The sequence below is a fragment of the Thunnus albacares genome, chromosome 21 (assembly GCF_914725855.1).
Source record: "Thunnus albacares chromosome 21, fThuAlb1.1, whole genome shotgun sequence".
Taxonomy (NCBI): domain Eukaryota; kingdom Metazoa; phylum Chordata; class Actinopteri; order Scombriformes; family Scombridae; genus Thunnus; species Thunnus albacares.
The window spans coordinates 23,657,849-23,674,010 of NC_058126.1; the positions used below are offsets into that span (position 1 = coordinate 23,657,849).

Below are 16,162 nucleotides of genomic sequence, written 5' to 3' on the forward strand. Positions count from 1 at the left end.
GGTGTCAGGATATCAAAATGCTATGGAGACATTAGAGACAGTGTTAAATTACAAATGAGCTGCACTGATGAGACAGCAGTTGCACCACAGAGATAAGTTACAACATAACTCTAAATAACATCTAAATATTTACACACATGCCCCTAGGGTAGGTGTAAATCATAAAATGTCACAGAGCTCACTAATGGTAAAACAGCACTTTTCCTGCCACACAGCATCATTTTTTCATTAATTGCTGCCATTTTACAACACAGTAATCCAGTAGAGACCTAATTCATTGATATGATATTTCAGTATCAATCCAGTTTATGCGCTACGATGCCAAATGGCTCATGCCAGCTTTCACATAGCTGATGAAACTCACTGCAGTTAGTCAGATCAGCTGACATGAACAGCTAATGTCTCCCCACCAGCGGCTGCAGCAGCAGCTCCAACAACGTCAGTGCAGCTTTCTAAATAGGCTTTATTTGGATAAACTGACCACATATTGGGAGTCTACATGGTTACTTTCTTGCCTGAAAAATATTAAAACTTAAAGTGACATATTAACAATCCTACAACGAAAATTTCAACAGCACTCAGTCTGGCTCCACCATTACTGTGTTAAGTACTTGAGGTTCAGACCGCTACAGTGACTCACTATCGTCCCTGTGGTATAAAGTGATATTACAGGACAGTATGGGCCGGGGGTAGCTGGTTAGCATGCTAACTTCAGTAGATATCTCTGCAACACAATACATATAGTTCTTTGACATTACGTCAGAACTGTTTCTTTCTTCTTTCTTCACATTCTGTTGATAATGTAGTTAATTTGGGAATGTTTTAAACTAAAATTCTGGCCAATTCTTACACATTATACACACATTATAACATCAGCATGTTAGCATTGTCATCGTCAGCATCATTAGCATTTAGTTTAAAGCACTGCTGTGCCTTACAGCATGACGGAAGACTTTTAGTCTTGTTAATATTACAGATATATAAAGACATAATACTGCTGTGTAAGCCCAGTATGGCAGTGTATTGCTGCCACCATGACAAAAAAATATTTGCTCAGTTTCTTGTTATACCAGATTACTCCATTTGACATGTTGTAATAACAACAAATCACTATCTTGTTACATCACAAAAGTTTCTCATTATTTTACAAAATGAACGCATATCATTAAGACAAACTGTTCTTGTAATAACATGTTGGTAAGTTGTTCTAACAAGAACATATGTAATTAAAAGCAAGAAAAAGATTCACTCAGTGCCTGAGGAAATGATATTATAGCCTACATTGGCTTAAAATGTGAAAAATTTAGTATCTAGTAATAAAAATAGTAAAAGTAAGTAGTAAAAGTAATAAAAATATGTCATTATAACATGAAATTGTCTCGTTATAATGTGAAAATGACCTCGAAAATAACATGAAAAGAATCGTGTTAAAACAAGAAAAGTTTCTTATTATAACAAGAAACTGAGCAATTTAATTTTGTCATAGTGGCAACAATATGCTGCCGTAGCCTAGCGTTACAATAGTTCCCATGCAATTGCCAATGGGAACACCCACTGATAGTGTTTTTAAAAAAACGCCCAGATGTGATCAAAACTAGCTTTCAGTGTGGTCGACGCCTGAGGAAACATCTCCCGTCAACTGTAAAGAATTTCTGTCCAACCATCCATGACGGCTCCATTGAATGTTAATGAGGCCTAAACTTGGATATACTGTGTAAGGCTTCAAGCTGTCAGCATGGTCTTTAATCACACACAAATAAAACTGCTTTCTTTCAGTGACACAACAACTTCCAAATATTTTGGAATTTGATGTTTCACACTCAAGTGAAGCAAGTTGAAAATTATTAGCTTAGTGGCAGTAGGTCTCTTATTATCAGGCACTGAGTTTTCTACACCCAAATTATGGATTTTCATATGCAGCTGTGTGAGGTTTTCATGCCACACAGAGATAAAGTGCTTCTATATATTCCATTCTATATATCACCTATTTCTTCCCTGTAATTACTAATAGTTCAACACTGCTATGTGCAACATGACTCTTGGAAAGATTTAATGATCAACATGGGATTTTTTTTCTTTCATCTGTTCTTTTAAAAAACCAAGACAGAATTAAATATGTTAACGGAAGTGTGTTATCAAGTCTAAAGAAATAGTCGGATGCTTTAAATTATGTTGCTTAAATAAGCAAACACATGACAATAGTCCCCATCCACAAATAAAAAAGGGAGCCAGTGTGGGTTTAACTGGGGAATATTTTTAACCCCCATGCTTGTAATTAGTAATTGTAGTAGCAAGTTCAGAGACCTCCTAACTACATATGTACGTTATAACTTCTCCATCCTGCAGGCTGTTAGACCTCTAAATCCCTAGTTGCTCACCACAAGTACAGATGTACACAGCCCCTGGGGGTCACATGGTGAAAAAATAAAGACCGATGTGGTAAATCACACACACAGATTATTAAATTGAACTCTCACTTTAGATTAAAAAGTGTAAGGAGAAAAAGATTTAGTTTGAGAGCATTAAAACACACTAAACACCATCCTTTTAGCCTGAAATTTTAGAACTTCTCCTAAAATGACCCAGAATATACAAAAACAAATTTTTCCAATTTTTTTCTTTTACATTTTTATGCAGCTGGTACAAGTTTTTGTGGCCCAAACTTGAGCCAAATTTATTTAGAAATGCAAAAATCACCGTTATGGCTGTCAATATGTCCTGTTTTAGGTAATATAGAGTGATTGTGAGTGTTTTTTTTCAGTAAACAAATAGTGTAAAACCAAAAGAAAAGTCTGGATGCCTGAAATAACTCCCCTCTATGTATACTCTATAGAATAACTCAAGAACAATACATTATACTGAAGGCATTTAATAGCTGCACCATCACACATTAAGATATTTAATGAGGTGATTAATCAGGGTGATTAGGGAGGCATTGTAGGTGCCGTTTTACTCATGAGACCAATGAGGCACATCCCTTGATACATACTGATCCCCACAACCATTAAACACACACAGAGGATATGCTATTTATAATGGTGAGTGCACAGACATGCTTCCTGGAGTAAAGTGACATCATTTGAGGTTAGAATTAATCAGCTATGCCTGCACTTTCTGACAGTCTGCTTTTTTCTTCTGTTTTTGTTAGGGAGGGTGGGCATGTGCTCTAGCTCTTGCCTTTCTGAATGTTTTATAAAGCAGGATGTGGTAAATCACACACACACATTATTAAATTGAACTCTCACTTTAGATTAAAAAGTGTAAGGAGAAAAAGATTGTAGGGAGGAAAGCAGTATAACAGACACAGGGTAGAAAGTGTCTCAGTCTGTAGATATTTATTTTTTGTTTTATTTCATTTTTTGATGATTTCTCACTTACATCTGGTTGTATCTAGCCATGCAGTTTTCTCTTTACTTGTACTGGTTTTGAGATATCTTTCACCCCAATACAATGGAGAGCAAAGAAGTATTATATTCCAGTAAAAATGCCCCTGTTATGTTCACAGTTAACCAATAAGATCATGGATAATCTGCAGAATGTGTATTAAAGTGTTAATAAGGATTCTTTTTTTGGTGAGTAGTAATAATTTGAACCGACCCTTTAAGCAGCCAGGTCTTGTCACTTCTATGTTCTATGGAATCTGTATGGTAAAAGAACAGGTTAATATGATTGGTGGGTTTGTTCATCGTCTTCAAAATCTGATGCGGCCAGGCATCCCAAGGAATTATATTATGTGTAGGGAGTTGGAAAGTAAGAATGTGGCTGCCGATGTGCTGGAAGGGTATGTAACAGGTCTAACTTTCATGCAGAAGACCAGACTTTGCATCTTTTCTTATCATCCATAGCTACAATATTTTATATATTTAGTGTTTTATTTGCCTGACCATACCACCTTAACCATACTTTATAAGCCAAAACCCTGATCTTTCCCTGAACTTAACCATAAAGTAGTTGACATTAATAGATATTGAAGAAAGTGAGAATGTAAATCCCCCCCCCCAAAAAAACCCATCTGTATGTTAAAAAAGAAGCTTTAATTGTAATAAAATTCAGAATTTTCAACATTTCCGTCTGGTGATAAGACCTTTCTTGTAGTGTTGTAGGTACGTGTAACAGAGTCAATTATACAGCAGTAATATGTGATATTATAATTATACAAAATATGTAAATAGTTGTAACCTGAGGTGCTACTCCAGGGTCAATATGTGGAATGTTTGAGTACCAGTTTCTGTACCCTGACATTCACTGGCATTCCCCAGTTGTAAGTTTATTTGTTAGCTTAAAATTATTGTGCAGTATGCTAACACATTTCTATGCCATTTAATTTGTGTAGGAGCTCAAGTTAGTTGTCACAATTGATCGGAGGATTTAGTTATTTACTTCTGTCGTCAGAATAAATGGAGATCGCCTACAAAGATATCTTGAACCTCCAAAACACAACGCATACAGTGCCAGATACTACTGGTTACACAGGGAAAAGCAAGGTAAATTTGAAAGGAAATACAACAAGTTAAGAACAGAGACACAAATACAGGATAAGTAAAGGGCAAATGTAAAGGCAAAAAAGAAACAAACAAACCCTGAAACATATTTAGTTTGATCCACTAATCTGTCCATCCAATTTCAGATGCTTATCCATGTCAGGGTTGCTGTGGCAGACTGAGCACAGTAGCCCAGATGTTCCTTTCCCAAACCATGTCTTTTAGCTCCTCTTGGGGGATCCCAAGATTTTCCCAAGCCAGATGGGATATGTAATCACTCCAGCATGTCCTGGGTCCGCCCTGGGGTGTCCTCCCTGTTGAAAAACCTCTAAAGGGAGGTGTCCAGAAAGCATCCTAATCAGATGCTTAAACTACCTCATCTGGCTCTTTTCAAGGTAAAGGAGTGGTGGTTCAACTCAGAGCTCCTTCTAGGTGTCTGAGCTCCTCACCCTATCTTTTAGTCAAGCCACCCTGCTAAGGAAATTCATTTCAGCTGCTTGTATCTTGTACCTTTAGGCTCAGCTCTCTCTTCACCTAGACAGTCTGGTGCGAAGGCCACATTACTGCTAACACTGCACCACAAGACTCGTTGATTTCGAGTTCCATCTTACCCATAATCATGAAGAAGAGCCAGAGATACTGGAACTCTTTCACTTGGGGCAGCAATTCACTCCTGACCCAGAGAGAGCAATCTGTTCAGTTTGATCCTCTGTTATAAAAGGATCTAGTCTAACATGGTCTCTATTGTGTGTTCTTGTATTGTTCTGCTAGCGTCTTTATCTATTATTGACTCTTCTTTCATATCTCCAACCAGAATTCACCCAAGTGCAGCTTTTAGACGTCAAACTGTCACAGTCTGCTCAGCACTTAACAATATGTGGCAGCATACTTACATAAAAGACAGTGTCAGATCAGCCTCTGAGCACTTGTCTATTTTCTCTTGTTCTAGACATCCAGAGAATTTATGTCATCTTGTCATTTATTGGCCAGTGGTGGGCGTCTTGGCTGTATAATTATGAGGTCTGCTGCTCTTATGGTTTTACGTGCGTAGTGCGGGGAGACACTTCAAAAGAAAACAGACGCTGTGAAGAGCTAATTCAGTTGTTTCCTCACTGCCAACATGTAAAGCTCTGTACTTGAAAATATATGTTGGTGGGACCTGGTAACCTCTGTGTCTGCAGAGAGCTCAAACAGAAGGAAAGTGCTTCATACCTCATTGTGTCATACAAGCCCTGCACAGCACTGAAGCGAGACTGCAGTCAGACCAAAGATGAATCCAGGTTAAGACCTAGTTTAAGCTCTAGAGTAGGTCCAAAGGGGTGGAAACCAAATCAAGAGCAACTTAATTAATTTAATCAATCTATTAAATCAATCATTTATCAATTTTAAATGAATAAGAACTTGTTCTTATTTATTTGCATGCAACCCACATTGACCAAACCTAAACTACGTTGTAGAATTGATGTGGTTTTGTCCTTTTACAACGTCTCTGCTGTGTCATTTGTGGACAAGTTAACAGGTGACTTCAGAGTCTTGTCATGGTAAACTTTAAACTTTAAACCCCTTTCAGACATACTCCCCTTTAATTTTAAGCGTCTGAGTCACTTTTGCGTAAAAGCAACAACAGCAATTTGACTAGATTTCATTTCACTGGTGGCATTTCCAGTAACACTCCTGAGATGGCAAGTCTGAACTCTTTAACTCTTTAACTCACTACTATTCTGCAGCCGTTATACCACTTCCTCTTGAACACCAGGTACCAAATATCGTGCAAGCATGTGGTTCTTTCCATAAATGTCCTGTCACGTCTGAATAAAGCCATAAGGAATATTATTGTAACGTCATTTACGTTTGAATGACAACAAGCCACTGCTTTAACAGATAGAGGATGCCTGCAATGTATTCCATGTTTAAGAAGGGCTTAAGTCTATTGATTTTTCCATCTGCGGTGTTACTTCTCAGATCGTTTGGTGTCATGATTATCCTAAGACCACAGCTCACTAGTTTTCACCATTTTGAATTTCTGAGGGCAACAGTGAATTCTATGAACATCCCTCTCTGCAGTAAAGTTATGGCCTGTTGCACTTATACACTGAATTTTGATTTCAGAAAGATCATTACAGATTGAATATTTCTTTTTTGCCATGTTCACATGGTAGTAGTCAAATGGTTGAATAAAAAGTACACAACTCTGCCATACAAAAAGGATCCATCATCATATTGATTTACTTCTTAAAAAAGCAGTGGAGCATGTGAAGTAAAACATGTCTTTCATTGTTTTAAGCAAGTTAACATCTGTAGTGGTTGAGACAGAAAAGCGTGTGAGACCAGACATAAGAGCCTCAGACACGCTATGAATCATAAAGCAGAGAGTGGTGCTATAAAGCCAGCAAATACTGAATTGCATGTTAAAAAAGGAAGCTGTAAGTCTGATGTACTATTTTAAATGTTACATCGGAACATGTTCAGCATACTCCTCAGTCAACATTCAGTCTTGGTGCTGCAGTGTACATATGCTTAAAAATGAGGTCATATCTACATTTTGTACTACAAACTGAGGCCTGATTTAAACCTGACATCCACTGGTGCCAGAATAGAGGAGCCAGCGAGACTTTTTGTCCCTCCACTTTCAGGTGTTATGATAATAAACTGATAACATCTAAGCCAGGTAAGACTACTCTAACATGTTGGACCTGATGACTTGGACATGAACAAAGTGTTAAATAGCTTTGGATTGATAGGTGCACTCAGTACTTAAATAAGCCTAGGGGACTAAACCTCGCTCTGCTGCGGTGCTGTGGATTTGTATGTTTGTAGTTATACTGGATGTTAAGACTCCAATTTATTAGGGCATGAATTTTGATTCTCTTCCGAACCTTATTAAAAAAACATATTGACTGGTTGATGGGTTGATTGGTTACAACATAATAGTTCTCAGAGTGTCAAACATCAGAGTCTGTATCATCAGGAGCGAGGACGCTCCTTTTGAGTCAAACCTTTTTAGCCACTTGTTGATGGACCAATGTGCTAAAAAAAACAAAACAAAAGCCTGCTAGCATTTTGATCTGGAATGCATTTTTTACCATATTTTCGGCAACAGCAGTCTAGACTGAGATTGAAAGGAAGTTGACAACCGATTTTTTGGGCCAATACTGATATGAATATTTGGAGTTTAAGGAATCCTGTAATGATATATCTTGATACGGATTCCTTATACTTGTCATTTTAAAGAATTGTGACTAAAATACAAATGTGTCATGATGACACAGTTTGTAAATGAAAACATAGTTTAGCATTTCTGTACTGCATTTTCTTGTTACTGTACTTATTGGCCAACATATACATCAACACTGATATATTTGCAATATCTGCCGATATGGCGGTCTGCCCGATTTATCAGCCTAGCACTAGTTAGCGCTGTTAACAACCTTCAGTCTCGTGTGACTAGTCTCTTATCTGATATGAAGTCTGAGGTCTGTAATTTAGGCGTGATTTGCAATGTTTACCTTTCTTTTGTTACTCAAGCGATGAAGGTTGTGTCATCATGTTATGTGCTGAGGAAAATTGGTGAAATTAAGTCATTTTTCAAGTTGAAGATCTTGTAAAGGTCATTGATGCTTTAATTTGCCCCAGGCCTGATTGTTGTAATCCCCTTTATTCTGGGCTCAGCAGGAGAGAAATCTCCTGTCAGCAGCTCATGTGAAATGCTCCTGCCAGGCAAGATGTATCATCATATTACACTAATCCTCGTTGCCCTTCACCGTTTGCTTCTGAGTTTTGGAAGTGATTTTTAGAGTTTATCACTGGTTTGTAAAGCTTTGCATGGTCAGGCCTCTAGCTTCAGTGTATCTTTGATTTGCTATCACCCTTTGAGTCCCTTTGGCTGTTCCCAAGTCTGCCCTTGTCACTAAGGGCCTCAAAATTCTTCATCCAAAGTGATTCAGATCATTGAACAGCATTTGAAACTTCTTTCATTCACATATTTCCAGTGGTGGATTTGTTTTGGACATTTTTTTTAATAAATTTCCAAAATGGACAATCTGATTGGCATGGTGTGCATTGGTTAGAAAGTAAACATTTAAACTTCTTTCACATCTTTTTTTGTTCTTCACACAACTACTTCCATCACTTCTCTCGTGTACAAACAATCACAACAAAATGAGTGTCTTTCATTCTTATTCTTCCTTATATGTGTGATTCACTGCATTGTAACACACAAGAAAACAACACACACATTCTTAGAGAAGGATTAGGAAGCAGTGGTCATTCAGAACAGGAATAAACACTTGTACTTTTAGACGTGGTTTGGACGACATGTCATATGAACAAGAGTTTGTAGCATACTGAGGGTTCCCAGGCCGTCACTGCTCAGGCATCTCAACTGTGGAACGCCCTGCCTGCGGATTTTGGGTTTGAAAAATTGGTGTCCTCCTTAAAATTCTGGTGGAGTTATTATTTTAAATGTCCTAATTTGTCACTTTGTTTTAAAAATTGCTGCTTAAAGGGATGGTCTTAATTTCAAAATTACATACCCTTTCTAGTCCTTAAATTCTTAATTTTAAGGGTTTAGTTGGTGTTTGACTATTTTTCCTGCCAGTTTTAAAGAATACAGAGAAAATATGTATTGTAGTGTAGCCTATCTTTTGTAATCATCATATTCCTTTTGCAGAGTAAACAGACATTGCAGAGGTCTGAAATGAACAGCATGAAATTTTACAAATGAACCACTAGCACATAATATACCAGAATATATTTAATAGCTTGTTTCACATGTTCATTGCCAGAGTCAATGTACCATTACAGTGATACACACTGGAACCAGTTCACTTGCCACTTGCGTAGTTATATGCTGGTGCTATGCAACAAGAGACATAAAACTACAGAGAGGTCTGAAAGGAAAACCAAACAGTAGATTTTGGTGTCTGGTTTGGCGGCTGGTTTAAATTTTATTTGCAGCCGTGTTGTGGCATGAAATGTGTTTGTTTGCTGCTGTTCATTTTTGCTTTAACAAGCTGCCGGCTCACTACTACAGCTCTGACCACAGGACTTGCCACACAAGCTGGTGTCCATGCGTCACTACAGTAGATTAGGTCACAATACTCTGCAGTCCACACTAGTCCTGTAGATTCAAGTGGTGCCAAAGACCTGAGATGTTTTCACTGTGTGTAGTTTACACATGATACAAAAACGTAGACTCCATCATAAAATGTATAAAAATGTGAATTGAAATCTACACTAGAGTGTTCTAAAATATGTATCAAAGAGACAAAACTCAACTTAACTGAAAGTTTTTTGGCATTTTGGAGAGGTCTGAGATCATATGGGCTTTGCATCTGCAATCTGCATTTATAACTGAGTTTATAAAAATAAATTAAACTGTTGTGCACCCCTACATCACCTTAGCACTCCTAGCATTTTGCCTAATATGGCCTATGACAGTTCTAGATCCACTTACTAGCTTTTTTCAGAGCTTTCAGCCACATCTCACAGAGCCATTTCCATCAGTGCATGGAAGACCACGAGGTGTGGTTGAATCTAAGATTCAAAGATGTCTCTCCAATGGATCTTTACTAGATCTAATGTCTGTAGAAATGTTATGTTAGCTTTTCAAATTCATAAAAAATAACCAGATTTATATATAATTATATTTACTGGTTTTCATTGCAAGTGGCAGCCTTTTGCCTTTCAAGTGTTCTGTTGTTACATCTGTTAGTTTTCACATTTTGGCAGGCTTTGTGAACCAGAATTCAATATTCTATTTTGGACTGTTTTTGCTGCCTTCTCTGAGCATCATGTTTTATATGACCTCTTCTAATCTTAACCTCTTTTCAGCGGTATCACCAGGAATATGTGACTACGAGATGGTGATCAGATAAAGCACTACAGCGTAAGACTGGTTTACAAAAGAACTTGTAGGATACTGACTTGTGTGTTGTGTCCTCAGGGAGATCGGGGGCCGACTGGTGCTGCTGGTGCTCAAGGTGCTCCGGTGAGTTGACACTGATGATATGTTGACGTCATATTATTACAGAAAACCTGCATGAAGCTGTTTTACAATGCAAACATGTCATATGTGTCACCTGTCAAATGGTCATCAATATGCAGTAATTACAGTAACTGTTAGAAAATATGACAAAATCTGTGCATTACTACAAGTTATTAGAGCATAACTGACTTAGTTCTCAGTATGACAGCTGCTAATGAATACAGAGGCTGCTTGCAAAACATAATTCCTGTTAACTCGGCATTCTGTGGATATAACAAGCAACTAGTCATTAAGTGGTCCCATAAAGATTTGAAGGAAGGAGTAATCAGGACATAAACATGAGAGCTCAGATTCACTGCTACTTTTACACGCCACTGTGTGCTAGTAAACTCACTGCCCACCCGCACACAAGCACACACACAGTCTCACTGCAGATACACATGTGCACGCACTAGGACAGGAAGGGTATAACTATCCTGAGCTTTTGTGTCTGCACATGGTCAATGAGCAGTCAGTATGATTAAAACTGTTGGAAGAAATGAATTAATCTGGTGTAATTAACGACAAAAAGCATAAGACTTTGCTTCAAATTTTGGAAATTTTTCAACCTATACCACTTACTACTGCTTTCCTTAAACACTGGAAACAGACTGTATTTACCTGTCAAATATAGTTGCAATCCATGCTTTCTATTACGTGTTTCTCTTGGAGAGATCCATACTGCAAGTGGAATATTGCGCAAAAAAGTCAGTCAAATATACAATCATCTCTACAAACAGATATGCATCCTCATGTTGCATCTGATGATCCTCCTGACCATCTGTTTTTGCACTTTTATAACTTATAATATTAACTTTCTGTTTTACAAACATGATTTATGTATTTTGTTTCACTCATGTTCCTACTCATCACAGTCCAGGATGAAAGTGTCAGAGGCAGTTTTATTGTTCAGTCTTTGTTCATGTTTTTGTTTCGATTTGTTGCACATGGTCAGCTTTTCATTCCCATATCTGAGAGTTCTGTGAAAGCTGAAGAGTTCTTCTACCACTGGAGAAAGCAAGCACTTATTTCTTACTAGTAGAATATTGTGCTGTATTGTGACTTTATGTAGCCTGATTTATGATTATTACCATTTATGTTGTGGTTAAGTAATCTTGATTTTAATAACAGTAATTATGTCTTAGATTTGTCCGTTATGAATTCCAGGTGTTCCCTGTGTTAAGTTGTGTCCTTGTCACCAGTGGGTGTGTGAGATTGAATATCTGCATTTGAATGCAGAATCTGTAGACAAGGGACAATATTTTGGGATCGGAAGCGTTCTGGTTTCTGTTTCCGCTCTGGCGACTTCTACAGGAACATGCTGTGGTTGTATGCAGGTAAACAGTCCGTGTGGGGAGCGGAAGAGGCGGAATGCATTGGCCAAAATGTCGTCTGGATCCTGGTTTTAAACTGTTAACTGAGTGTAAACTGGCTACAGACTAAAATCAAACACAGGTTTGTTCATATGTAAAGTCTCCAATGAATACAGCAAGTCATCCAGCTAAAAGACTACTCCTCTGAACAACATAAACAATTGAATGTTATGTTGATGCTCTAAATGTTCACACTTAAATATCCTATGTCTGTAAGTTCCAGCCTGGTAAACTCATCACTGTCACACCCCACAACCACACACTCACACTTTATGGGAGGCAGAGTGTAAAGCAAAGCACACATAAAGATCTACACATACAGTATATGTACTAACTATATATGTTATATATGTGTATGTGTATATATCTATATCTATATCTATATCTATATCTATATCTATATCTATATCTATATCTATATCTATATCTATAAATATACACACCTTGTTGTGTAGAGGATATATGTCTTCATAAGTCCACAGTAGCAGCCGACATTGTGTGCTGAGCAGCTACCCACTGCATCCACAAAACAAACCCTCCCTTCCTAATCAAGCTGATGTTTACAAGCAACGCTGGGAAATAAATACTACGAATTCAGGTTTTCTTATTGTAAATCGTTTTACTGTACTACATTGTCCCAAATGTAATTGCCTTGTAACAGAGGCTGCATAAAACTGTCTCCATTTGCATTTCAGAGGGCTTGATTATCACACAAACTCAGACACAAACAGGCAAACAATGCTGACATGTTCTCTTGCCAACATCACTGGCAAGGGAATAATATATAAAACACTCTCCTTGCCTCCTCTGGTTCGTCTGTCATTTTACCCTTCCTTGCTCTGCCCTCTGCTCACCTCAGGGTGAAAGTATAATGGTGTCTCCATAACCAGGATCTGCTAAAGACATCTGTCCGCAGACTTGCGGGTACACTGCTGAGAGATGGATGAGTAAGACAAATGTTGTGATGCTGGGCCCGCTTCACTCTAATGTGTTTGTGAATTTTTTCTTAGGGTAAAATATTTGTTATCGTCCTAATCAGTGTTCATGTTTTTACCAGAATAACTGATGCAGCTCATATTTCACCAGGAGACCTTCACACTCATACCTAAAAAGATCTTGAATCAGTGTTAATAGTTGAGTGTTAATCGCACTGAATCAACATTGAATTTTTTTGATAATTAATTCCACATCTCCTCTTTTTGCAATCTGACAATCATTTAAATCAAATTAGGCTGTCATTAAATATGACACTGGCTAACAGTCAGACAGATTAGGAGAGGACGACAGAGAGTACACAGGAAGTCTTCTTGATGTTAGCACAGAAACAGCCCCGATGTTGTTACTGAAGTAAAGCCACCATGTCAAACAGAGATATACAGTATCTAAACCCCAAGGATTACACTTAATCACATATACACACATAGCAAACCTATCTGCAGTCAAAGCGTGAGTGCAGGTTCACATAAAAAGCACTTTGATCCTCCACCATGATCCATTTGTGTTTGCATGACAGGTGGAGAGCAGCTTCTGCAAAGCCTTTAACCATTCCTAAATCAAAAGCTGACATCCAACAGGTAGTGCGTGACAGGACACAGCATAATGTACCCCTATTCATATTTTGGTAATAAAGTTATATCCATTCCATCCTCCTGGCTTTACAAGACAGTTTCCAAATTATGAGCATCTATTTGCCAAGAAAATAAGACACAGACCTTTTTCGTGATGCACAAAATTGGTACAAGATTTCCATCCACCCATTTTAATGTGGATTTTGAATTTGTGCATGAAAAATTACGAGAACAAACTGAAATTTAAATATGGCAAACAAATCAAATGAATGAATAAACAAATGACTATTTTGTGGAAGCTGCTTTGGCTTTCTTATTTCGTGTAGCAGTGAGAAACAAAAACCATACTTCACAACGGTAGCAGTGTTCAGTCTGTCTACCAGCCTGGTTTTTGCCACACACTTAGTTCTGTTTTTGTTTACAGGAGTGTATATCCTCCGAAAACATGTCTGGGAATGGGGGAGGTGCATATCAATTTTTCATTGGTTGCATTCATTGATTTTTTGAGCCACTGTGGGGCAGAGCAACAAGCTTTAAACATTACATATTGGCACCTTATAAAGCTGATATGGTGGACATATTAGCAAACAGTTGCCTATTTACACATCCACCAGAAACAGAGCAACATTAACATCATTTGGAGTCATATTTCTGGCCAATATATGGCCAATAAGTCCAATATTCACTCTCCTTTTAGCTCTGTTTTGGTCTCCACCAACTCCTGAGAAAAAATATCTGTCTCTTATTTGCTAGATGTTCCACTATGTTCACCATATGAAAGATGCTAAAACCCTCTGTAGAGCTGAGGGGAACTTCAGAGTCAGGTGGTAATTTTCTGTGGGTTTGACACATTACACGCAGTCATTTGATTCATTGTTGATATAATAATATCTATTGCAGCAGCTTTAACCATTCATCGAATCTAATGTGGGCTGACTATTGAGTGGTTTGAAGGAGAAACATTTCCACAGATCATTATAAAAACACTTGGTTTCATGAGTAGTGTTCTGCCATCTGCCTTACTTGCAAGGATAATCATGGAAGAGTAGAGTGACTTGTTTTGTATTTGGTTATGATAGAGCAGTGAAATACTTTGTCCACAGGTGTTAAATGAAGCATTTAGACATGCAGGTATAAAAGGGTCACAGTTACATGCCTAAAAGACTGCTGCAGCTTGAGTAATTGCAGCTCAGCTTATTCAGGATCTTGGAAACATCAGTTTACAAAACAATCTCCATTCAAGGTCCACTTACTCATTTGTTGGAGCTTTTGGCCATATCACAAAGTCTTCATTTAGAAAATTAAGTGAGCACTGTAAGTGGACCTTGAGGGAAGATTGTTTTGTCAATTAGTCAAGCTCAACTTTTAGGCCAACGTTGATTAGAAGTCCTAAAAGTGCTCAGAATAATGGAACATTTGGACATCTAGAGCAACTAAGAAAACTTGATTATGAAGACAGTGTAATAAAGTGGACCTTGTGTTGTTTCAGGTAGATGTAATATTCAACTGACTGAAAGTGACTGAACTGACTGAAAAACATGATGCAACATTACATAATCTTATCAATCTGCCGTCCACAGGGTGTCCAGGGACCTCCTGGCGAAGCAGGCTCAAAGGGACCTAAGGTAAAATCTGACCTGAAAGTAACTTGTCAGTTTTGTTGGTGATTTTAAGCATCACTAGCATCAGTTGTTTATTTTTTGTCTTCTTGAATATCTTTTTAGGGAGAGAATGGGTTGCCTGGGCTGCAAGGACCACCTGGAATAGAGGGATCACTGGTTGGTGTAACATTAACACTTTTTCACTCTGCTTCAACTTGCTGAAATGATTCTTCTCAATCAGCATGCTGCATGACTATACTCTTGACTGTTAGCAGCTCAAGCGGCTGGACACACATGAGGCCTAAACAGACTTAGCAGGTTGCTGTTGGATCCATATGTTTAAGCTTTTTTTGTGTGCAGTCTTCACATTTTTTAAAAAATTTTTTGGTGGTGATTGAAATGGACTAGAGGCCATCAGTTATTGTAATTCGGCTTGATCAAGAACAAGGAGCACCACTGCAGACCTGCAATTTCAGGCCTAATAGTGGTCCTTCAATTCATTCCAGAAAACACAACTAACCATGTTTGCAGGTAGAAAGCTGGCAGGTGTTCATGTTGTCACTGCACTTGTGAAACTGGTGATTGGCTGTGGTCATGTTACTGAACCCAGTTTCAGTCCATCCCTCCTTAGCCCACGTTTAACACTTGTGGGATCCACATGTTTCAAGTGTATTCCTACCTATGTAACAGATGGGCATGCGTAACAGGGTCCACCTGCACATGTTGCCTTTCACATCTGTCTTTTAGCAATGCAGTCTTATCTCTAAATAGAATAGAATTCCACACATAAACCGGCTCACATTACCTTCACTGCAGTGGGCTCATAATGAGATCATTAATTTAGCCCAGGCACCATATGAGTCCGTTTGATTTATTTAGCAGTGCCATTAAGGCAGTGAGTGGTTGTTAATTTAGAACCAAAGTCAGTTGAGTGTGTGTGGGGTTAAGGCTGGACACACAGTAAGGGCACCCCCCTCTGGTAAACAAGATTACACATGGCCAGATGCAATTAAAGCAGAACACTGACTACGCAGTCTTCTGTAGTGATGACTGGACAGAATGTTTATTGCTCTGCTGCCCTCTTGTGGTCAAAATAAGACAGTACAGATAGATG

The 16,162-nt window shown here is 38.2% G+C and overlaps 1 protein-coding gene across 1 annotated transcript in view; it reads left to right on the forward strand.

Annotated features, from left to right (window-relative positions):
• LOC122972967 (collagen alpha-1(XXI) chain-like) overlaps positions 1 to 16,162 on the forward strand; it is a 70,043-nt gene that overhangs the window by 21,031 nt on the left and 32,850 nt on the right. Inside the window, exons 18-20 of the mRNA XM_044340405.1 lie at positions 10,426 to 10,470; positions 15,028 to 15,072; positions 15,172 to 15,225. Coding sequence (XP_044196340.1) covers positions 10,426 to 10,470; positions 15,028 to 15,072; positions 15,172 to 15,225 — 144 coding nt within the window. The remainder of the gene's footprint in view (positions 1 to 10,425; positions 10,471 to 15,027; positions 15,073 to 15,171; positions 15,226 to 16,162) is intronic.